The sequence below is a fragment of the Juglans microcarpa x Juglans regia genome, chromosome 2D (genome assembly GCF_004785595.1).
Source record: "Juglans microcarpa x Juglans regia isolate MS1-56 chromosome 2D, Jm3101_v1.0, whole genome shotgun sequence".
Lineage (NCBI taxonomy): Eukaryota > Viridiplantae > Streptophyta > Magnoliopsida > Fagales > Juglandaceae > Juglans > Juglans microcarpa x Juglans regia.
The window spans coordinates 35,303,479-35,328,516 of NC_054596.1; the positions used below are offsets into that span (position 1 = coordinate 35,303,479).

At 37.2% G+C, this 25,038-nt stretch overlaps 3 protein-coding genes across 6 annotated transcripts; 1 reads left to right on the forward strand and 2 right to left on the reverse strand.

Annotated features, from left to right (window-relative positions):
* Window positions 1-7,796: 7,796 nt before the first annotated feature.
* Window positions 7,797-13,902, reverse strand: LOC121251018 (deoxyhypusine synthase-like). Of its 4 annotated transcripts, XM_041150307.1 has the most exons (9): window positions 13,698-13,902; window positions 11,509-11,574; window positions 11,060-11,323; window positions 10,794-10,961; window positions 10,426-10,644; window positions 9,150-9,236; window positions 8,721-8,826; window positions 8,401-8,636; window positions 7,797-8,248 (listed from the first exon to the last, which is right to left on the reverse strand). In XM_041150307.1, exons 3-9 carry the CDS (start codon window positions 11,261-11,263, stop codon window positions 8,165-8,167), a joined length of 1,104 nt encoding a protein of 367 aa, XP_041006241.1. In that variant the 5' UTR covers window positions 11,264-11,323; window positions 11,509-11,574; window positions 13,698-13,902; the 3' UTR covers window positions 7,797-8,164. The 4 variants fall into 4 exon arrangements, with proteins under 4 accessions (XP_041006241.1, XP_041006240.1, XP_041006243.1 ...); XM_041150306.1 differs by lacking the exon at window positions 11,509-11,574; XM_041150309.1 differs by lacking the exons at window positions 11,509-11,574; window positions 13,698-13,902 and having other exon boundaries at window positions 10,794-10,927; window positions 11,060-11,201.
* Window positions 13,903-16,114: 2,212 nt separating this feature from the next.
* LOC121251019 (40S ribosomal protein S15a-5-like) lies at window positions 16,115-18,117 on the reverse strand. Its single transcript, XM_041150310.1, is given in 4 exon segments — window positions 16,115-16,469; window positions 16,471-16,527; window positions 16,696-16,856; window positions 17,932-18,117. Coding segments are annotated over 4 exon segments (390 nt in total). The 5' UTR covers window positions 18,062-18,117; the 3' UTR covers window positions 16,115-16,427.
* Window positions 18,118-19,278: 1,161 nt separating this feature from the next.
* Window positions 19,279-21,878, forward strand: LOC121251020 (F-box/LRR-repeat protein At4g29420). Its single transcript, XM_041150311.1, has 2 exons — window positions 19,279-19,786; window positions 20,633-21,878. The coding sequence occupies exons 1-2, from the start codon at window positions 19,333-19,335 to the stop codon at window positions 21,514-21,516; spliced, it is 1,338 nt and encodes a 445-aa protein (XP_041006245.1). The 5' UTR covers window positions 19,279-19,332; the 3' UTR covers window positions 21,517-21,878.
* The last annotated feature ends 3,160 nt before the right edge of the window (window positions 21,879-25,038 follow it).

The following is a 25,038-nucleotide window of genomic DNA, read 5'->3' on the forward strand; positions in this document are numbered from 1 at the left end:
AAACAGAATTTCATATTCCCTACCAAATTGAACAAAAAAAAAAAAAAATTAGAATGCACTAGGGTATTTTGAAATACAATATAATTAATTAAGGATTAATGTTTACATCAGCCTATAGCCACAATACATGACAGCACACCTCATGTGCTGCGGTAAAAAGAAAAAAAAAAATATCATGTGAGGTGTGCTGCGGCTATAGGCTGATGTATAGAATAATTCATTAATTAAGATGAAATATATATATATATATATATATATATATATGAATGTCAAGTGATACTTTTTTTTATTCTACTTTTTTTTATGTTCATTATATAGTTGTTATGTTTATAGTCTTTCAAGTCTAAGAAACTATCTTGTTAATATACTTAACTACATATATAATCAAAGTACTCAATATTTTTTTATTTTTTTTATCGTGTTTTCGTAGTAGTTATGATCCATTCAATCATGATATTTTTTATTTTTTTTATCGTGTCCGAAATTAAAGATCATAAGGATGTTAATTGTTTGGTATATTGCTATGTTTCTATAATTTCAGATTTCTTGTTTGCTTGAGTTCATGGATATGCTAGTAGATTCTAGTGCGAGCTCTCCTTTCTAGGCCGAGGGCACCCCTACCCTTACACCTACACCTACCCCTACTACTCATACCCCTACCCCTAGCCCTACGGCACCTTGCCCCGCCCCCAAGCCCAGCAAGAAACCTGCTTCAATAGTTTGGAGTCATTTCACCAAACTAGAGGATGATAACCCAAGTAACCCCCAAGTCAAGTGTAACCATTGTGGAAAAATTTATGGATGTCACTATAAGAAACATGGCACCTCACAATTAAAGATGCACTTAGAAGAGCAATGCAAAAAAAGTCCAATATTAAGATTATTACAAGAGAAAAACCAATCTAGGCTAGAAATTGGAATTCAAAAAATGACGGATGGGACTAGTGGGGGTGCAACTTTGAGGGGGTGTACTAAGTATAATCCCGATGAGTGTAGAAGACATCTAGCTTGTATGGTCATCATGGACGAGCTACATTTTCAACTTGTTGATGGGAAAGGCGGGTTCCAAACGTATTCTCGCTACTTGGAACCAAGGTTTAATATTCCTTCTCGCCACACGGTGGCAAAGGATGTTAAAAAATATTTTTACATTGAAAAGGAGAAGTTGAGGGGTCAATTGGCGGATCAATTTGTTTGTCTCACCACTGACACTTGGACATCGATCCAAAATTTTAATTATATGTCATTGACGGTGTATTTTATTGATTGTCATTGGACATTGCAAAAGAAAATTATAAAATTTTGTAAAATCACCGATCATAAGGGTGAGACAATTGGGAAGGCTTTGGAGGCTGCAATAAAGGAGTGGAGGTTGACCCGAGTTGTTACAGTCACAGTCGATAATGCATCGTCTAATAATGTTACATTGGGACATCTGAAGACCTATCTTAGAGAGACAAATAAGACACTCATGGGTGGTGAGTGTCTGCATGTGAGATGTGTGGCACATATTCTGAATCTGATTTTCATTAATGGTTTGAGGGATCTTCATGACTCGATTGCTCGGGTTAGGACTGCTGTGAGATGGGTGAGAACTTCTCCTTCGAGGTTGGAGAAATTCAAGGTTGCTGCGAGATCTGCGGGCCTAACATCTAAGAAGGGCCTTTGTACTGATATGCCTACACGATGGAACTCAACATTTTTTATGTTGGAGGCGGCCCAAGAATATAAGTTGGCATTTGCATTATTGGGTGACGAATATATCCAATATGTTAAATATTTTGATGATCGCGGGGGATTGGGGAATTGTAGCTATTTTTGTAGAGTTTTTGAGGCTTTTTTACAATGTCACCACGAGGCTATCTGGAACTTTGTACCCTACATCCAATGTTGTATGTCAGCAAATATGTAGGATAAAAGAAGAATTAGATGACATGGTCACGGGTGGTCACATTAGGCTGCGGGAGATGGCATTGATTATGAGGACAAAGTACGACAATTATTGGGGAGATTTAACTAGAGCTAATATTTTGTTATATGTAGATGTCGTCTTTGACCCGAGATATAAATTGGATGGCATGATATTTGGATTGGGTCTTGTGTACGGGCAAGTATGGGGGAGCTTATTGCAACAAGGGTTCGGGAAACCCTTGGTAGATTATTTGATGAGTTTTCCACCCTGTGGGGTGGTAATATTACAGCACCTACACCTACCCCCTCAGCCTCATGCTCATAGTTTCCTGAAGTCGAGGTTGGAAAAAGACATAGATTGGAGTGAGGTGAGAGGTATGAGCAGACCCCTTTCCTCCGAAGTTCTGTAGAGGCTCAGTCAAAGATAGACAGATACTTAGCAGTAGAGATTCTACTATTTTCACGAGATTTCGATATATTAAGTTGGTGGAAGGTGAATGCCGTGAAGTATCTCATCCTTGGAGAGATAGCCCGCACACTTTTGGCCATCCCTATTAGCACCGTAGCCTCAGAGTCAGCATTTAGCATCGGAGGGCGTGTATTATATTCATTTCGGAGTTCATTAGCTCCTACCACTGTGGAGGTTTTGATTTGCACACATAATTGGATCAAGAGAACTCCAATTCATGTTCCGGATGTTCTTGAGTATGAGGAGGCCGACGTCGAGGAGGAGGGTGATGATCAGCCTGGATCTAGTATTTATTTTAATTTATTTATTTTAATTCAATTGGTATTCATTAATTTGATTTCAAATTTAATACTTATAGTGATACATGAGACGGCGTTTACGGCTACCTCCAATGCAGTATGACTTTGTATTGGACCCACCATTGCCATGGTTTGCACAATTTCTCCCTTAATTGTTTTTTGCATTTAAAATTTTGTTTCATCTTTATAACCTTTTAATTCTAATTTGTTTTATTTTTAACTTATTAATATTTCAAGTTTTATAACTTATTAATTTTTATAATCTTGATTTTCAGTCTCACAGCAGTCGACAACAGTCACAACTCACCACTGAGTGAACTCACCGCTACGGCTCCACCCCAAAATCAAATTGATCAAATTGAAAAATTATAATTTTGTTAATTTACAATTAATTGTAATGTTGCTACAATAGTTAATTGTACAATTTGTAATATTTTTTTTTTTAGAGGAGTTTGTAATAGTGTAATAGTTTATTAGTTCTCTTAATTTTTACAATTGTAAACTACTTATTTTAGCTTAGTGCCTTAGTGATAATTATTACTTAATTAGTTAATATTTGAAAGTTAATATCTACTTAATAGTTCAATCTATATATATAGATTATTTTTTTCAGTTTTTAAATCTATATATTTTTTAAGTTAAATTATGGATTCAAAGTGGCCCAAAAACCGATTCTAGACCATTTAGGACCCAAAAAACTGTACTAGGCCTAAGCCCAGTAGGGGGATGCGGGGGTGCGGACGGATGGAGGCCCACCCCCGCACCCCGGCCAGCGGACGGGGTACCCCACCCCCGTCCATGAGGGGGCGGGGGGCTGGGGAAGGGTGGCCCCGCCCCGTAGGGGGCGAGTATCACCCCTACCATGATCAAAGTATTCAGGAGCTGCGAGATCAAATGCGCCAGATGAATAATATGATGCGCACCATGATGGCTACCCAAAATTAGATCTAGAATCAACTTGTTACCAGAGATCTATACTTGGAAGTAGAACAAGAACATCTTGATAATCGCAGGCCACTGCTTAGAGGAATTAAGTTGGATTTTCCTCACTTTGATGGAAAGGACCTGACGGGGTGGATCTTCAAGGCTTCACACTACTTTGAATTTCATCAAACACCTGCTCCTTAACGGCTCCTCATGGCTTCCTACTACATGAATGGTGAGGCCCTCGTTTGGTATCAGGATGTTGTCGATACTGGTCAGTTCACATGCTGGCAGACTTTCACACAAGCCCTTCAACTGAGATTTGGCCCCACAGCTTATGATGACCCCATGGAGGCCATCACAAGGCTAAAACAGACCACTACAGTAGCATATTACAAGGCAAGTTTGAAGCCCTATCCAACAAGCTGAAAAGACTTCCAAACTCCCACAAGCAGAGCTACTTCCTCAATGGACTCAAAGATAAGATTAGGTTTCCCCTTCACATGTTCAATCCTATAAACTTGAATGCAACATTTGGCCTTGCAAGGATTCAAGAAGAATACATGATTAGCTCAAGAAGGGCATCAAGAACATGGGGGGACAAGGGCAGTGCATCAACATTCAATGGTGGTCAAGGGGGATCCGCTGGTGAAGCATATAACAGAGTAAATAAACCAGCAGTACCTACCAAAAATATTTAATCTATGCAAATGGATGGAAAACGGAAGAAGGGGTTGTGTTACTACTATGAGGAGAAATGGAACCCCTCTCATATATGAAAGTCTCCTAAGATTTATTTCCTTTAGGGTACAAAGGATAAATCTGAAGAGAAAGGAGATGAGGTTTTTATGATTCAAATGATTCAAAAGAAAATGGGTCTAACCATGTGCTAGAGAACAACCCAAAAATGTCAATCAATGCCTTAACTGGTACTCCCTACCCTAATACAATGAGGTTATGGGGAAAAATTGGCACTTCTATGGTGGTCATTTTGGTGGATTCAGGAAGTACTTGCAACTTCATCGATCCTTCAATTGTGTAAAAAAACAACTTGCTTATGGATGAGTCTAGACAACTCAAGGTCAAGGTGGCAAACGGGGAGATCCTGCAAAGTAAAGGCAGTTGCAGCAGTATTGTAACAACCATACAAGGTACCAGTTTCTGTCCCTCATTTCATGTGTTATCATTAGTTGGTTGTGATGATGTATTGGGAGTACAATGGCTGAAGGGATTAGGACCCATTACATGGGACTTTTCAAGTCTAAATATGAAATTCCAGTGGAAGAGTAAAATGGTAGGGTTGAGGGGAATGCAGCTAAGTGAAACTACTTTTGCTGATGAAGAATATAAGTTTTTGTTGAATATATTTCACAAGGGGAAGAGACTCATTTTACAACTAATAGATAATAAGGTTGAGTATTTGGGACACATTGTGACTGGCGAAGGGGTTAAGGTTGACCCCAAGAAGGTGGCAGCTATTTGGACTGGCCAATGCCTAAGAAAACTAAATCCTTGAGAGGATTCTTGGGTCTAACAGGTTATTACTGCAAGTTCATCAAAGGATATGGGCTTATTGCATCACCACTCACTGAATTGTTAAAAATTAACTCATTTGTATGGAATGACAGGGCTGCTAAGGCCTTTCTAGAACTTAAATCTGCAGTGACGTCACCACCAGTATTGAGGCTACCAGATTTTTCACTAACTTTCACTCTAGAATGCGATGCAAGTGGTGGGGTTATAGGGATTGTCCTAATGCAAATGGGGCAACCAATAACTTTTTTAAGCAAGGCTCTGAAAGGGAGGGCTTTAGCCCTATATATATACGAGAAGGAACTCTTAGCCCTTGTTACGATAGTTAAAAAATGGAGGCCCTATTTATTGAGCCAGGCCTTTACTATCAAAACTGACCAATAGTCCTTCAAGTTTCTATTGGAGCAAAAAGTGGGCACTATTGTCCAACATAAATGGGTTACTAAACTCATGGGTTATGATTTCAACATTGAGTACAAAAGAGGGAAGGAAAACAAAGTGGCAGATGCCCTATCCAGGAAGCATGAGTCTGATCAGATCACATAAGGGTCTCTGGCAGTTATTACTTTCCCTACACCCCTATGGATTGATGAGCTCAAGAACAGCTATGCCACCTCACTGGAGCTACAAGAGCTCTTGACCAAGTTTCAGATAAACTAGGATGTACCTAAGGGTTACTCCTTTCAGCAAGGGTTGATATTAAAAAAAGGAAGAATCCTTGTGGATCTACAGTCTGCCTTCAAGGGCAAGGTCCTAACGTTTATACATGAGAACTCTCATGCTGGATACTCAGGTTTTCTTAAAACCTATAAAAGGGCAAAAGGGGATTTTTTTTTTTTTTAAGGGAATAAAGAAAGACATCAAGAAGGCAGTAAGGGAGTGTGATGTTTGCCAAGTTAACAAAACTGAGACTGTTTTGTCCCTAGGTCTCCTGCAGCCCCTCCCCATACCAGGGCAAGCTTGGGAGGCAATTTCCCTTGACTTTGTGGAAAGCTTGCCAGTTTCATAGGGAGCTAGTGCGATACTAGTAGTGGTGGATCGATTGACCAAATATGGTCATTTTGTAGCTTTGTCTCACTCATACACAACTGCTAGGGAGGCTCAATTTTTTTTTTTTTAAATAGGTTTTCAAGCTTCATGGTCTCCTTAAGACCATAGTCTCAGATCGAGACCCCATTTTCCTAAGCTCTTTTTGGAAAACATTATTTGAGTTACAGGTCTCTACCCTGAACTACAGCTCAGCCTATCACCCAAAAACAGATAGACAGACTGAGACACTTAACAAAACTTTGGAAGGGTATCTCAGGTGCTACACAGGGGCCAAGCCTAAAAGTTGGGCCTTATGGTTTTCTATGACAGAATTTTGGTATAATACTTCATATCACACATCAACTAAGATATCACCATTTAAAGCTCTCTACGGGTATAACCCTCCAAAACTCACCACCTACATACCAGGCACTTCATCAAATGACGCAGTGGACAGCTTATTAAGTACAAGAGATCAAATCAAGGCATTGCTCAAACAAAACTTAGAGGCATCTCAAGCAAGAATGAAACAACTTTATGCAAATCGAAGAATGATTGAAAGAGAATTTGCCCAAGGGGACTAGGTTTACCTCAGATTACAGCCTTACAGACAAAAATCCATCGTTGCTCGACAAAACCTCAGCTTTCACCAAGGTTCTATGGGCCCTTTAGAGTGATCCAACGCCTAGGGAAGGTGGCCTATAGGCTGGATCTACCAGCAACCTCACAGATCCACCCAGTTTTCCACGTCTCTTGCTTGAAACAAAAGCTAGGTGACCAAATCTGCCCCTTACCAAAGTTGCCACCAATGAGCGCCGAAGGAGAAGTTTTGCCAGAGCTGAAAGCCATTGTTGACTGGCGTCTCAAAAAACTAAGCCATCAGGCCACCACTGAAGTATTAATCAAATGGGTCGGCGCTATGCACAAAAACAATAGATGGGAGTCCCTTTAGAAATTACGAGACCTTTACCCACACCTTGCAGTCAAGATGCTTTAAGGGAGAGAGATTGTTATAGCCTCTCACAGGGATGGGGGGAGGAAGGAGATGAAGGCAGCATTAGAAGGATGGGGAGTGTGTTGAGTGAAATGTTTGTCAAAGTGGGAAGTGAATGGTTAGAGATTATGTGTAAAGGAGCTCACAACGCAGTGTTTGCAGAGGAACTGAAGCTCACCGTTTCAGAGTTATAATCACTACTATCAATTTTAAGGTGGGTGCATGTACATGGAAGAAGTAGACAAGAGCAGATATATCTAATAGGCAAAAATTGGAGACAAGGACAAAAGAGATGAATGCAAATGACGGGAGGAAGATGAGGGAAAAATAAATAGAACGAGAGCAGAGATGATCACTACTAGTTTGGGAATTTGAATACTTTCAATTTTTCTCTTCTTTCCTCCACGCAGCAGATTTGAATCCATTGTTCTTAAAAGTTGAGAGCTACTATTAAAGTTCTAAATTTTCTCTCTTTTACCAGAAGCAACACTGATCTTTCTCAGAATGCATAATTTAATTGATACATTTTGATCAACAGTCCAGCGATGCCCAAGAGTGCCATTGCTACTCTTTATCTTTGATTTTACTGAAGAAAGTATGGTCATCTAACTTAGCATTCACATATATGGTGCATATATGGAGGAAAATATAAGCTCAATTTTCAGGTGCAAAAACGGCCAAACATGACCACAATTGCTGCAGGCAAGCTCACTCAGTTTCAAGATTTTGGTGAACAATCCCAATCAGAAAAGTTTCAGGGGAAAACAATCAGAAATTCAATGCCCACTCCTACCCATATATATATATTCGCTTCTCCAAGCTCCCCTCCCAATCCCATATCAAGGCAGTTGCCCATTTCAGGGGTTGTTAGTGCCTATGAGAAATAGCCTGTCTTAGACTGCTGGCTGGATCCTTTTTTTTTTTCCAAGCAAATTATGAGTTCTGTCAAGATCAGTTATTTTGCACCAATAAATGAATCTGCACTTTGGCAAATTTTATGAAGCCTTATTCTATAAGAAATTCTTTCTCCTTCGAGGCGAAGGTCTCTGCAACCAGTAGAGGGAAAGCAATGGTTGCATCACAATGCACCTGGTCGTTCAATCAAAAGGCGAAGAATAAAAATCATGCGTACAAGGAAAGATAGCAAACTTCTACAGGTTTGTGCTTGTAGAAAATTAAAATAAGAGAGAAGAAAAGCTGAAATGCAACAAAAGTAAATGATGAGACACAAAATGATATACCTTAACAGTCTTAGCCGAACCTCGTATTTTCCCCCATGATACGGCCTCATCAGGACGAGCGCCAGAGTCACTCCCGTCAAACTCTTGTGCAGTATTGATGAAGACAGCATAATCTGCACCATTTCGCATCATATTGGCATTGCAAATGTGATGTTTGGGAAGGCCCCCTCCAAGAATTATCATGCCAGTCTTCCTAGGACTTGCATGGACAGCTTCACCATTAATGGCTCTAATGTCTGTACAAAATCTAACAATTGTAGTTTCATTTTTCAACTATTGAAATACAAGCATGCAGCAGCATTGAAAACTGATATAAATACCTTGCACAATGTCAACGACCAGACCTGGGCTGCGAAAGGAATGGAAGTACAACATGTCCCCTAGCGAGCCATCTGTTAGGCCTGGGCAGTAAACTGGGATGTTGTTCTGGAAATAATCAAAAAGGAAAAGCAAAACACAATCAATATTACCAATAAAGAAGCATTGTGTTGAGGCCCTTTAAATTAGCAAGTACAAAATGCTCCATCACTAATTGGAGTTCTAACACCTACTAGAATACCATAAAAAAATTACGACAACGTTTCCCTTTAGTCCAAACACAATAGCCAAAACCCCTCCATACAAAGCTTTTGTTCACTTAATTTGAGTTGCCATTCCTAATTGGATTGCAAATTCTGTCATGCATGAAAATGTGCCTATGAATATTGGAAAGAAGCCTCCTCCCAAAATATTAAGCCATGGGCACCTGCCTTGTACGCCCAGTAGAGGTATGAACTCTTGTTATTAATTTCTTTTCCCAAGCGAGCAATCAGCCTAGATGGCGTCCACAATACGTTCTGTGAAACCAAAAAGGAAAAAGGTGAGGAAGCTCTGGAAACATTCACATCGGGCAGTACACAATAAACAAGAAAGTGGGTGAGAAAAGGCTTTTCCATCAAGAGGCAAGAACAAAAGAAAAATACATAGTAAAACTTTTATCCTTTATATAAAGTAGGGGTGTAAATCAGTCCGGTCCGGTCCGGTCCGGGAGGGTGATGGACCGAAATTTTCAGTCCATCATTTTCTCCGGACCGGACCGGTAGCTATCGGTCCGGTCTGGTCAGTCCGTTCAGTCCATTCCAATTATTTTTTATTTTTTTTCTTCTTTTTTTCCAAATAAATTAATTAAAAAAAATTATTTAAATTACTAAATTAAAATTAATTGAATGATTAATGTGAATTTTGTAACTAACTCATTAAAAAAATATTTTATATGGTCAATGATAATAAATTAGATGAAAATTACATCATTAACTTATATAATTACTATATAAAAATAATATATTAAATTATTAAAAATATTTTTAAAATATATATAGGAGTTCGGTCTGGTGTGGTCCGGTTCAAAATTTATAGACCCCGAGACTGGACTGAATTTTTTCGGTCCACAATTTATGGAACCGAGACCGACCGGTCTGGAGTTCGGTCCGGTCTGGTCGGTTTTCCGGTCTGGACCCAACTCCTTACACCCCAAATATAAAGCATACATGGGCTGGCAGACCAAAACATAAGTATCAGCACTCATTCGATATGAATAGACAACTCTGAACCCTTTTCCTGCTTGTGGGCCCTGGGGTAGGTAGGGGACTGTGGCTGAGCAAAATAACATAAACCACCGAAATTTGTAATGATCCACAAAACATCAAGCATTTCAATGTTGTTGTAGCCACTTTTTGGTGCCATAATTACCGACGAAGTACAACCTATGCAATAGTTTTGTCTTTTTTTCAGTTACATACCAAGAAATATTCTTGAGCTAGATATCAGGTAGTGACATATCCATTTTGAAAACCTCATATTTTTAGTCGCCAAAGATGTGAGACTGCCAGATTTGAAGCAAACCCAAGAGTCCAGATCCAAGTATGATAGATTTAGACATCATATGATAATTTTATGCAACAACAAAGAAATGAATTTAAGTCACAACTAGCAAATGAATTTAAGTTGAAATTCTCAAATCATAGTAGAACAGCATCAAAGAATTACCTCTCCAATTTGTTCCTTCAACATCTGGTCAAAAATTGGAATTATCCAGTCCTCAAATTTGCAGTAGTTGTTATTAGGAACCAACAAGTTACCAATGCGGTTCAGCCCTTGTGAGCGTAAATAGGCTCCTGGTAGAGAAAATTGACCTTTATATGTGGGTGCAAGGCATTTTATAAGATCTTCTTCTATACCACCAGTTGTTGTAACCACTACATCAACCTGCAATCAGAGGAGAACACTTCTATCGATAAAGTTGACACAGAAGAAAACAATACAAAGATATGATGAGATACTGATGTAAATCCTTTTAATACCTCGCAACCAAGAAAATCAAACTTATAATGAAAGAGCCTTCCAGGTCTACTTACCATATGATGCTCGACAAGATAGCGAACGACATCCCTCACACCAGAAGATATAAGATTTGATGTAAAACCCAGAAAAACTTTGCATCTCACGGACTTTCTGTATGACAGATCCCTCTCTTCCTCACTGCAATCGTCTGTTGCAATCTCATCAGCAAGCCTCCAATCTAGCTTCAATCCAATTCAAAATATCTTTAATAAAATAAAACTTTGTAATATTTGAGTAGATTTCATATCAACCAAGTAGTATATGTTTAAAAAAAACTAACCATTTGATTAATGACTTCGATGGCATCTCCCAAATTGGAGGCTTGAAACCCCGTGGTGACCATGGACCTAAGAAGCTGAGAGTAGTCCACTCCTTGATTGAAATCATAACCCTCAATCTTAACACAACTCCCTTCCAGATTTTCAGACTCCTTGAAAACCGTGGAATGCACAGATGCTAGAACATCCTTCCTCGCTTCCCCCATTATTTATATAATGTCCCAAACCTCAAAAGGATAGAATTTCAGCTAAAACTAGCCCTTCCCCTGTTTACAAATATTCACAAGAAAAAATTACAAAATTTCCAAATCAATGTCTGAAAATTCAATTCTCAAATATTGTGTCAGAGCACCGTAAACCTTATTTAAAAATCCAATTGTCAATAAAATATTAAGGAAAACTTCAAATAAAAGCAACTAAAAAAATCTCCAAGACTCAAGGAATCTCTAACCAGCTCGAACTCAGAGGACTCTGGCTGTAGAATTGGAGCAGAAGAACTCCTTGCTAATTCATAAACCTTATTTAAAAATCAACTAGTCAATAAAATTTTAAAGAAATTTTCAAATAAAATCTACTAAAAAGATCTCCAAGACTCAAAGAATATCTAAACAATTCGAACGCAGAGAACTCTCTAGCTGTAGATTTGGACTAGAAGAATCCTCACTCATTCAAAAAGCGTGAAAAGAATACGATGAGTTACAACGCGCACTAATTAACAAAATTATGGGATGGAAAAAATGACAATTTAATTATTAAATTCTTTTGGATAGGTCACTTTAATTATAAAATTAATCCGAGAAAACATATTGTGAGCCATGTAAGTTCCCAAACAATAGACTTCAATCAACACACATTACTGTTTTTTATGGATTGTCTTTATTATACATCATTTTAAAAAATGTGCACTTTACTTCAATCAAGTGCACACTTACACTTTGCGCTTAGGCTCTATATAGCATTTGCGCTTAAGTGTGCCTTACACTTTCATCAACACTGATCCAAATGCAAATGTTCCTTGAAATTGCAAAGTAGTCACTTTGGACCTAAGTCAAAATCAACACATCATCAACATCTATACCATGTTCAAATCCACCTTCATGGCTTTAAAATAGATCAATCTATAATAAGAGATATTTACAACTTAACTAAGTCCAATAATCAAACATTCACTATTCTCTCGTTGTACTTGGATTGAACCTTTTGTGCTTTTTAATGAGATTCTTCCTACTTATTAAAAAAAATGACTCCCTTCAACAAATCCACATAGCCCTAATCAACATTAAAATCCTTCTATAATAATTAAAAACCCAAAATTTTAAGAGTTACAACACACGCCGCTACACGACATATATGAAGAGCTTAATCTTTGAAATAATCCGAGATGAAAACAGTCCTAAACTTGTGCTAATTAAAACAACATAAATATAATGACCCAAGGAAAGCCTGAGTCACATATGAACCTATACTCCAAAATAAGTAGTCAATGTTACAATCAAAGCCCCTTGGAATCATTATGAAAGGCTAGAACCCTCCCATATGGGAAATTTGGGATCCCATCCATCACCCTTTTATACTCAATCCACAGTATTGCAATCTCCCCTCTTAAATCCATGATGTTCTCGACAGGCTATTCCATTGTAGGTGTGGCACGGCTCAAACTACACACCTAGTTGGAAATGGGCTTTGAAGCCATTTGTAATGACCTAGAGAAAGCGCTATCCACATTTGAGCTAAACCTGAAAAGGTCAGTCAATTTCAAGCTTCCCTCTGATTGTTTCTTGCAACATGAATAGCCGTGTAAGGCTTTTAGTGGACCCATGAATAGGTGAGTTTTATTGTAAAGCCCAATCCCACTTTGGGAATGTGATTGTTTACTTTGGTGTCTCACAGAACCAATTCATTCTGGTACTAAATAATCAAGAGAAATAACGTGTCAATCAACTTATAGGTCAAAATTCTTTATGTAACCTACCCGGACAGATTTAAAGACTTCCTAGAAAAAAAATGCATGACTAGCTTACAAGCATTCCCGCTATCCAACAAGCTTCAAGGTTCAAGTGATTCGTAAGTTAGAAGACAAAACCAGCTTCAAAATGCTTCAAACAGTTTGTGAAATTAACTATTTGCGACTGTCCCATGCATATTCCGGCCAAAACCAACTTAGAAAAAAAAAAAAAAAAAATTCTATGGGCGGCATTGTTAAGTTAACTTCATTACAAGATTTAACTTTTGAATTCATCATATACTCATTATCATTTTGTTTATTCTAACACATCAAGACAACCCGCCATATTTAACTCGCACGTTAAGACTCCAACAAGGTCTCATGAATTAGTCTACAGAAACTCTATATAGCCCGTATTACCTGCAAACCGAATCAAAACAGGTTCCCTTAACCGAAATTTCACTAAATAAAAACCTTGGCTCACGCACAAACCACCATTGTTCAATCACACCCATATGGGTTAACCTCCAAACCCTAAGAAGATACGGGTTATAGAATTTTTTTTTTTTATAAAGTAAATACCATAGAAATGATCATGAATTCTGGCGGAAGTGGAGATCAGCGCAGCTATTGGAGTGTGTTTCAGTAGACACCAATACAAATGTAGAACGTCCGAGAGAGATAGAGGTGCTTACCGAGTGTGTGGTTGTTTGTCTGAATTTTTACTCCCAAACTGGAGGAGTGAGTATCGGCCTGCTGTCGAGGTTGATGTTGCCGTCGGCGCCTTTGGCGAAGAGCTCGGCGTGGTTAGGGCACCTCGTCATATTTGAAGCACAAATGACTTTCTTTTTTTAATTCATTTATCATTACGGGCCTTTGGGCTAAATCTTTTTTATTTTTCTGAGAATCCAATTTTTTATTTTTATTTTTTGAATTATCAAAACAGATTTCATTTCATTTATTGAGCTGAAGTTATAACTGTGATTATCAATATAATAAAATCTTAGATTATAAGTCAACATATACATTTGCTCTAAGGCACTCCGCAAACAAATTTTTTTGTGGCAAGCATTGTCATAATTTTTAAAAACTCTCTCTTAACAGAAAAAACGTTCTGTAAAAAAAGAATTACACAACACCTCTTCTAAAGAAGATAAGCACTCACCCCCTCTATCCTCCTAGGGAGGAGTATGAGACTCTGTTGCTATGAACACCAACTCCAATCGCCTATTTCTTTTATATTAATTATAAAAAATAAAAACTGCAAAAAGAAACACATTAAAAAAATACAAAAACACAAAAAATGCATAAAAACTCTTTGCCACCACCGCCAGCCACGAGCACCGGCGTGAGCTCAGATGGCATACCCACTATAAGCATCGGCTTCATGAGAGAGGCCAAAATAATTTTATCTCCTCATTATGAACAGTTTTTTTAAAATGGATCTTATTAAGTGGTGACTGAAGCACGTGACTGAACAATACACTTTTTTTAAGCACTAAAAAAATGAAAATTTCATACATCACACCACCGTTCTATTTTCATTCCACTATATAAGATGTGACATATTTATCACCACTAGATGATCATTTATTGGATGATTTTTTATCATCTAATGATAATAAATATGTCATATCTTATATAGTGGAATGATGGTATGATGTATAACATTACTCTTAAAAAAATAGAGAAATATACTATTCTGTCACATGCCAATCACCACTTTCGGACACTCAAGTTAGGTTTGAATACAAGAAACCTCTCAATTCATTTCATCTCATTTAATCATTATAATCTTTTTTAAATTCTCACACAAAATACAATAAACAATTTAATTTTTTCAATTCTTAAAATAATAATAATTTAAAAAAATAATATTCTAATAATATTTTATTCAACTTTAAATTTACATTTCAACTCACTATCTAAATCTTCACTCGAGCATTTTGTAAAATCAACCCTTGAGGCTAACTTAAATACTAATTAATTATGTTTAAGAAATGAACAGATTACAGGTTCTATTTTGTAATTATTGGAGTTAAAACTCTTCTTTTTTCTTTCAAAAACAGATTTGCCGCAGGCATGGATGGAGTAATTTTGCCAAGTCCAACTCTCTCCGTCGTGACCATTATTTTTTATCCCTAATTTTGACTTTTCTAATTATACGGATTAATATAACTCATTTTAAATAACTTATAAACTACTAAATGAACAGTTACTTCAAATATAACACACTTGATTAAAATGATAAAATTTAAGATAAATAGAAAAAAAAAAAAAAAAAGAGTCGTGCTACACTATGAGGATAAAAGTAAAATCACATATTTTTAAGTGATATGCAAATTGTGAAGCTTATGTCTAAAATCTTTTAAAAAAAAAATAACGGTTTTCTTTGACAAAGAGCAAGCGAACCATGTTGGCATAACTTTAGTAGAACCTTTAGGCTACGTTTGGGTGCTGAAGTAATTTAAGATGATCTGAGAATCGAAGTGTTTTGTAGATCTCATTGAGATGTGTTTGAATATATGAAGTTAGGTTGAGATATGTTTAACTTTTTATGAAAAGTTAAAAAAGTAGTATATCCAATCAATAATTGATTGAGATAATAAGTTAAAGATGAAGTTGACACCCAGACCTACCAGGTTAGCGAATGTCTCGACAAGAATCTGGTTTGCCTTAAACTGCTACTTTTTCTTTAAAAAACGATCATGAATGCGTGAATCAATCGAAAGCAGGCCCTAGAATTCAAGTATTTTGAACAACCACTGTGCACCTTTTACAGAGTGCCATCAATTAGTTTGTCTTTCCTTCTCTTTTTGCATTGGCTTCCCTCCCTCTTGGGGCCATGGTTTCAAGCTAACCATCTCATGTGGCAGTCACGGTAACCCAAGCAATCTCTTCTCCAAATGAAACCAACAATCCAACAATGGGGTTTACGCCACAAGCCAACAGTGATAAGGATCACATCCCTCAACAGTGACTGGCTGAATAAATATTAAATGAGGACTAAAAATGTGAACAGATAAATGGCCTTAGCAAGAGATATTACTGGGTTGATTGATCTAGCAGTGAAAACCATTTGGATGCAAACCATATAAAGTACAATCATAAATTGAGAATAGATTACAGGTTCAGCATATATGAACTGTCAAATTAAGAAAAATTTTTCTGAAACAATAACAAAAAATGTTCTGCATAGATCTAATTTGACATGTCCTAGTTCCATAACTGAACAAACAACAAACTTAAGAAGAGGAAGAAACAGAAGTTTGTCCATCATCTCCTTCATCGGTACATAAAAAATTTAGAGACTGAATTAGAAGGAAGATAACAAACAATTCTTGCCTGCGTAGGCAAGCTGTTACATATGGAGCAACTCTTTCCATCTTTCCATGGCAAGCTATTGAAATAGACAAGGTTTGGGTCTAATGGAAATAACCCAGAACCTGTCCACTCACATTCCTTTTTAATAGCATCTTCATGATCCAAAACACCATCTGGTGTTGTGATTACAACATAACCCCACTGCACGTAGAGAGAGTGAAAGAGAGGTAATTGTGAGATGAGTTTGAAGAAAGCAATGTTCATCCTTTGGAAAACAAGATCCTATAGACAAAGTATATCGAAAAGCCATTCTTCCCCAAGCCTGATATAGGGCTAATGAGAGATTCTGGACTATCAATGTTAACAAACCTGATGTGTTGGAAGCATTCGCACTCTGTACCCTTCGATATCCCTTGCCTTGATATCCTGTCTGTAAGTGAGTGCCCGACAATCATTAATCCTGCCTTGCAGTTCAACTGTTATCCTCCCCACCCTATGTGGATCATAGACCTGAAAATTCTTGATGTACCCTGAAGTATACCAAACCAATGAAAATGCTGAAAGAACAAGTTAGTCATTGCCTTTGCCTTTCAAAACTTGAAAGAGAGAAACCAGTAGAATACGTTGTCCGTGCTCCAGCAAAATCATAGAAAATGCTCATCTAGAGTAGCAACTCCAAACCAAGTGAGTTGCAGAGCTTTCTTGTTTAGAAAACAATGGTTCAATTTAACTTACGAAGTGTCTTTCCCTAGGCATGTAAGTGACAGAACTATTAGCAAATGCCTGGCCTTATCTAAGCAGCTAAAGATGTTTAACCGATACGACCAATAGAGGTTTGTGCATAAAGAAAATTATATGCAGAAATAATCCTTTTGGGGCCCTTGGAACAAACAGATATCTACAAGTTACCAAATAAAAATCTTAAAACATATGCCAACTTTTCACTTAAAAATAACAAATGTTAAAACATATGAAGAAAATCACCCACCTTCATTTATGATAGCCAATTAAAAATCTTGACATTTAAAGAGACAACCCCTTTCATCCTATCTTTTTATTTATAAGCTCACAGTGATGCCCACTTGTCCAGTATGACGAGAAGCATAAACTCTGAAATAGAACTGTCCTCCCTGATATAAGATTAATAACAAGTCCAAAGAAAACACAACACCCAATCCTTACATAAATGGCTCCAGGAACAGCAAGAACAGTTCCGCAAAAAAGAAACAGCAAAAGACTGTTAAATGTAATAGCCATAGATTTCAAATTCTACACACTGGAAAGGGATCCCTCAAATATCCTCTAAAATTCATATTCAAAAGTGTGTGTGTGTGTGATTCCTGGACGGCCAAATTTACATTACCATAAGGGAATTCCCATTCGACCTCATACAAAGAAAAATACCAGAGGAAAAATCAAAAGAAAAAGCGCTGAAGTCCCATAGATAAGATAAGCCCATGAAACCCCGACAATTTTCCTCAAATTAGAGAATTGAAAACAAATTGCAAACCCAATGATCCACAAGAAGAAAACTATTGACTATATGAAAATAGATAAAAATTCAGATCGTGCAATCAAAAAGAGCAAAACCATAATAGCTTTTACCTCGATCTTTCATGATCTTTAGAAAAGAAGACATGACAGTGGATATGGGCTTCAACTCCACCGTTGCTTTTCCTCTCCGCTCCGCATTCACCATCGCTCTTAACGCTTCGTTCAGTATCCTCCTCCCCATCGATCCCTCCGTGTGTGAATCCTGAAGTCCCCCCCCCCCCCCCCCCCCCCCCCCCCCCCCCCCCCCCCCCCCCCCCCCCCCCCCCCCCCCCAGGCCACAGCTCCACCGGCGGCGGCGGCGAAATTGAACTTGCAATGGCATTTTGGGTATTTATGTGAAAATCAGGGACAGTTTTTAAAAAGTTCAGGGCATTACACACAGCACGCGCATTTAGAAGAGCGTGTAAACACGGTAGCTAATTCTCTAACCGAGGGCCGGGTAGTTAAAAATTTTCTTGAGTACTATAGAGGGAAGTTGGAACAACTGCAAGGCCAGTGAGAAATTTTAGTTCTGCTTTTGTGATGTAGTTAAAAATCCCAGGAAACAGATTCTTATTTTCATCTTTATTTTTACATATGAACGAGGGCCGATGCATTCCGGAATTTGTATTGTGATTTTCTTGGAAAATTTTTTATTGTAATGAATTTATATTGTAATGATCTTGAAAGAATTTGTATTGTAATGTTTTTAGAAAAATTTGTATTATAATGATTTTAGAGAAATTTTTATTGTATTAAATTGACATTACAAACTGTTTTTGAGTATAAAATTATAAAGTTGTTATTATTGCACGCTCTTCTTCTAATTGCAAAGTCTATAAAAAATTAGATAAAAAATTAATAATAATTATTATTTTATCTCATAGATGAAAATTTTGCTTTAATACAAAGTGATTTTACATTTACTCATGGATATAACGATGTGAGCATTGGTATTAGCTTTATCAAAAGTTTAGTTAAATATAAAATTTGATGAATTTCATTAAAATAAGATTGTATTAGATTAGTCAAATAGATAAATGTAAAACTTTGAGTTACAGTAAATATATAAGTTTCTTCAAATTTGAAGATTTACTATTCATTCATCAAATCTATTTTTTATTCACTTTTAATCTTTAAATATCTTTTTTATTTATATTTAATCTCTAATCGTTTTGTAATAATAATGTAAGAATCAAATTAAATTATTAATCAATATATGATTAGTATAATTATAAAATATGAAAAAAAAATAAAAATATTTTTATTAAAAAAATAATATTATATTATTATTTTGATGAATTCAATGTAAAGTTATGATTAAAAAAATTTTAAATTTATAAAATTATATATTTTTTATCAAATTTAATGATAATTTTGATAAGTAAATGACAATGCTATAATGCTCGATACCGAAGGTTCAAATGCCACGCCCTTTCAACTCCAAACTCCGAGGGCTCGCTCTCTTTCTACATGGAGGAGCTGCCACCGCCTCTGATTGTCGAAATCCTGGGTCGACTCGCCGACTCGGCCGAGCTCGCTAGGTGCCGGCTCGTCTCGAAAAACCTCAACGCGCTCTCCTACGAGGTCGCCTCCGTCCACCTGATTTGCACCTTGTCGCGCTACCTAAAGTCTCGTGCACCCGAGACGAAGCACTTGGTCACGCCATTCAAGGCCGTTTTCAGCACCCTGGTTCGCAACTCTCGGACCCTCGAATCTGTCTCGATTGGCGTGGACAAGTCTCTCGGAAGCATATCGTATGACGACGTCGAGGACGAGTTCGACGACCTTTACCTCACCGATGTGAGCTTCGTGAGGGAGTGGTTGCCGGAGATCGGCGGAGGATTGAAATCTTTATCTTTGTCGGACTTTTGGGTTCAGTCTTGCTGGAGAAAGTCGGAGGTTCTGTCTCTGATTTCATCATGCTGTGAGTTCCGTGTACACGTTCTATGTCTACGAGCTTTTCCTCTTTTTTTTTCCTAGGAAAAAGTACCTATGAAATCTTCCTTTACTTTTTAATAAGAGGAGCTTATAGCTTTATATTATTAGGGCAGTGTATGAAACACGTTGCGCTATATTGATATTTACATATTTAGCATAAGATTCCTGTTGGTAATTTTAGTATGGTTTTTTGTTTGTTCTGTGGATTAGAAAGAAATTAATGACCTAATTCAATTATTTCACTGTAATATCGAGAGAAATGAGTTTTCACTTGTTATGTGAATGCATTCGAATGAATAATAAGGTTGTAAATGTCACCGTTACATGACCTTCAATTGCTTTATGAGTCTGCACTATACCACATTGACGAAAAAAAATTTCTGAAACAAGACATTATTATATATCTCACCTTGTAAAAAGATTTGTGAATTACAAATAGAAGTTAAGTCATAAGATGTCAGAGAAATAATGAACAATAACTTTACGAAATATGATTTTTTTTATTTATGTACACAACAACAGCATAAAATTTGCATGATCCTGCTGAATATCATGCATGCATTGGATATAATATCAAGCATGCCCCATCTAGAATTGTATGCTCGTGAACTTGTGTGTGCAAGGAAGATGTTGATGCTGAGAGATATGAGTTTCGAATATGACTGTACTAGTTCATTTTCCATCTATTATTTAATTTAATGAATACCTGAGCTTCAGTTTTACATTTACTCAATCATGCTGCATGTGATCTTATATACATACATATATATATATATATATATATATATCAAAGGTGATCAAATGGCATTAATGTTTGTATTTGCATGTGTAGGTCATACTCTTCTCGAACTAAAGGTAAAGAACGCTTGGCTGTCAGTGGATGGCCTGGATCCAATGCCTACGCTCACAAGCTTGACACTTGAGTTCATAAGACTGGATGATGAAGACCTAAACAAGGTTAACAATTGCTTCCCCTCTCTGGAAACTCTGAATTTGATAGGTGTGGGAGGACTTAAGAAGCCAAAGATTCATCTTCTGCACCTTAAGACCTGTCATTGGACAGTGTCAAATGCTCCACTTTCTCTAGCTATATTGGCACCCAACCTTGTCAATCTCACACTGAAGTGTATTAAACCACAGTCTCTTGTCCTTGAAACCCCTTCGTTATCTGATTTCCACCTTTCCCTTGAGGAAGCAAATGAATTCGAAGTAAAAGACCTTCATCATTTGAAAACCCTTCAGATTCAGTCTGTGAATCTTTATAGTCTCATTTGCATGTTCACATGGGGTAGAACTGTCAAGAAGCTCACATTAGATTCGTTTGAATTGAAAATGACAGGATTTAGCCTTGATACACTGTTTGATGTTTTTCCAAATTTGAGCCATCTTAATTTGGGCGCTGGAGGTTGGACAGAGGCACTTTCTAGTTTTGGCTCAGGAGGTTTGGAAGGTAGAATTGGGATGAATGGTTTGAAGGAAATTGTTGCATATTTGATTACAGTGTATGATATTGAGCTTACACTTCGATTCATTTTCTCTATTTTGGATAAATGTACCAACTTGTCGGCCATGGTGTTAATGATCTACCATCAAGTTGGTTTTCTCACTGCTTGCAACCTTATCAGGAGGTGTAGAGCTGCTTGTCCTGGAGTTAGATGGAAATGGGGAGTGTGGAAAGAAGGAACGGCAGACGTTTGGGTTTCTGATGGCATCTAATTTGATAACTGCAGTTGTCCGAAATTTGTTTTGTTGCTGATCCTTTTAGACTGGCTTTAGGAGACATGTGATGGAAGTATTCAAGTATACTCCGAACAAAAATTCGTGACATTTGGTTAGAACATGACTTGGAGGAGGCTGCAAGGACCACCCATGTGATCATCTTCAAACGTCCATCATGAATGTAACCAAAAAGCTAGTTTCTTGTTATGCTTCAGTGTCAATGCCTGTATTTGAAGTTCTCATTCTTAACCGCCCCCCGCCCTCCCAAAACAGAAACTTTTTATCTTTGTGAATATGTTTTTGCATTTAGACTTCAAATATATTTCATGTGCAAAGAATAAATTTTTACATTTCAATGATCCTGTGGATGACTGTAGCCTCTATTTATGAAGCATGTGTTCTTCTCAATTTGCTTGGATAAAAAATGAGATCTTAACTGCTGGGATCAGGTATACCACGACATATACATGATGCTAGCTGAGAGGATGTATATTTTATGCAACAGATCAGGTGACAGATCACTTCAAGAAGCTGGACTTAAAAATAAAGGCTAAGCAAGCATGACATTTGTACTTGAGTTAGTGCATTTGTTTTCAATATGGGGGATGGGGGCGTTCCAAGAATCAAACTCGAGACGTCTGGCACCCACTAAGGTCTCGTTTGGTTGCACAAATTATCTTATTTCATCTTATCTAATTATTACAATTTTTTCAAACTCTAATACAAAATACAATAAACAATTTAATTCTTTTGAATTTCAAAACAAAAATTATATTAAAAAATTATATTCTAACAATATTTTATTTAACTTTCATCTCATCTTACCTGTGTAATCAAACAAGGCATAAATCTAGTACAAACTTTAGCCATCAATAAACTTAATTTTTGTTATAAATAGATCTAAGTAAATTCAAACAAGTATGGTCGTAGATGAACCAGTCTGTTTGATGGCTCATTTGATTAAACTCGAATAGAATTCGACTCGTGAAGAAAAAAGCTCGCTTGTAAAATTAGATATCTACTCAATTAGTAAATAACACATATTCGATTAAACTCAACTCAACTCGGTTAAGGCTCTTTAAGCATTTCCATCCGCTTCCTCATATGTAGTTCTTAGTTAAATTATAGGAAAAAAATATGAAAAGGGAAGAAAAATGAGCTACATCCAGTTCCCTATAGTAGCTTTTGATTTTAGGATGTGTACAGTTATTTTCCAAATTTGGAAAACAACTGTACACATCCTAAATCATTCTTTTGATTTTTTTTTTTATTCCAAACTTATATTTTAATAGAATATAAAGAAAGAAATAAAGGGAAGTGAGAAAAAAAATAAAGGAAGAATAGAAAAAAATTATTTTAATAGAATATAGAAAGAATAGGGAGTGGGATGTATGAGGGTTTTAAAGATAAGTAAAATTTAGGAGAAAATTTTAGGAAGTGTGTTGTTTAGTCAAATTATAGGGAAATTTATCGAGAAGCGGATGGAAAGGAAGTGTGTTTTTTAGCCAAATTATAGGAAAATTTATAGAGAAGCGGATGGAAATGCTCTAAGGCCTGCTCATTTATGCCCAAGTCGACTTGTTAATTTGACTTGATTAAAACTCATTCATACATTGATAAATATATACACATACTTATGTGTGTGTGTATATATATATATATTAACTAATAATATAAGCATATCATCTTTTATAATTAAATATATAGTATATAACCTGTTATGAGGTGGCTTGAATTCAGATTGAACAGTGCATGTGTCGTAGGTTCGCTCGAGCGGAGGTTCACTCAGCTCGAGCGAAGTCAGACAGAGAGTTTCGCTCGACATTCGCTCGACACTCAGCTCGAGCGAATTCAGACAGAGAGCTTCGCTTGACATTCGCTCGACACTCAGCTCGAGCGAATTCAGACAGAGAGCTTCGCTCAAGTATCGCTCGACATACAGCTCGAGCAATATCCAAGTCAGAGAGCTTCGCTCGACCCTCGCTCGACACCTAGCTCGAGCGAGTTCAGGCAGAGAGCTTCGCTCGACTCTCGCACAACTGTTGGCTTGAGCGAAGTGCAGAATATCTACGTTCGCTCGACACTCGCTCGACGTTCGCTCTAGCCAATGTTCACAAAAGTGAATTCTCACTTTTCTTATAAATATCAAACGGCGCCTCTTCTTTGCCCAAGTGACTTCAGAATACTTTTTTGTCTTGTTTTAAGTGTTTTCTTGAGAGAGAAGTCTAGAGTGAGTTTGAGAGATAACTTCCTTGTGAAGTTTTGTTGTATTCATCTGTACTCCATCTCTGTTGATAGTGAAATCTTCGATACCGACCCCACCAGTGGATGTAGGCTCATTTTGAGTCGAACCACTTAATTCTTGGCGTTATTTCTGTGTGATTGTCATCAATTTCTTTCGTTTAGTTCCGCTACTATACTTCTAGTTAGTCTTAGATACAGTTATTCCCAACAAACTGGTATCAGAGCTTGGCTCAGGATCTGGAGGGATGGCTATGGCTAAGTTCGAAGTGGAGAAATTTGACGGTCAGAACAGTTTCAGTCTATGGCGCATCAAGATGAAAGCTTTACTACGACAACAGGGCTTGTCAAAAGTATTAGAAGTGTCGGTATCTGACGATTCTCCGGCTCCTTCGAAAGAAGAAGAAGAAAAGGTACACAGTACTATTTTTTTGTCACTATCTGATGGAGTTTTAAGAGAGGTTGCTGACGAGGAGATTGCAACTGGTCTCTGGTCGGCACTTGAGAATCTGTACATGAAGAGATCTTTCACCAACCGGTTGTATTTGAAACAACGGTTATACACTCTCAAAATGAAGGAAGGTACTCTTATTTCTGAACACCTAGATGAATTTAATAAAATCATTATGGATCTGAGGAACATAGATATTAAGCTTGAAGAAAAAGATCAAGCGTTAATTATTTTATGTTCATTACCCACATCTTTTGAGAACTTTGTGAATTCCATGTTGTATGGTAGAAATACAATTTCCTTGGTAGATGTAAAGTCTGCTTTGAATTCTAAGGAGTTGAGGAATAAATTGAGTGTGAAGAACACTAATGAACAAGCTAGTGGCTTGTTTGTTAAAGGGTCCTCAAGCAGGGGTAGATCAAATGACAGGGGTTCAGAGAAGAATAAGGGGAAATCCAGGGACAGTTCACAAACAACGGTTAGTAAGAAAAACGTCAAATGTCATTATTGCCATAAGTTTGGTCACTACAAGAACGAGTGTCCAAAACTGAAAAACAGAGAGGACGGCACTAGTTCATCTAATGCCGTTAGTGTTGCTGATGATAGGTCTAACGACCTAGATCTTGTTCTAGCAATTAGCGACTCCAATAGTCGCTTTAGCGACAAGTGGGTCATGGACTCAGCTTGCACTTTCCATATGTGTCCCAAGAGGAACTGGTTCACTAACTATGAATCGGTCAACGGAGGCTCCGTTTTGTTAGGGAATGATATGGGTTGCAAAATTGCTGGAATTGGTTCAGTCAGAATTAAGATGTTTGATGAAATTG

Excerpts from the sequence above, each read along its gene's own strand:
- LOC121251018 (XM_041150306.1), bottom strand. The coding sequence starts at position 11,263 with ATGGGGGAAGCGAGGAAGGATGTTCTAGCATCTGTGCATTCCACGGTT. Across the intron at positions 10,962-11,059 it reads TCGAAGTCATTAATCAAATG|CTAGATTGGAGGCTTGCTGA; the intron begins GTTAGTTTTTTT and ends ATTGGATTGAAG. Across the intron at positions 8,637-8,720 it reads GGTCGTTGACATTGTGCAAG|ACATTAGAGCCATTAATGGT; the intron begins GTATTTATATCA and ends GATTTTGTACAG.
- LOC121251020 (XM_041150311.1), top strand. The coding sequence starts at position 19,333 with ATGGAGGAGCTGCCACCGCCTCTGATTGTCGAAATCCTGGGTCGACTC. Across the intron at positions 19,787-20,632 it reads GTCTCTGATTTCATCATGCT|GTCATACTCTTCTCGAACTA; the intron begins GTGAGTTCCGTG and ends TTGCATGTGTAG.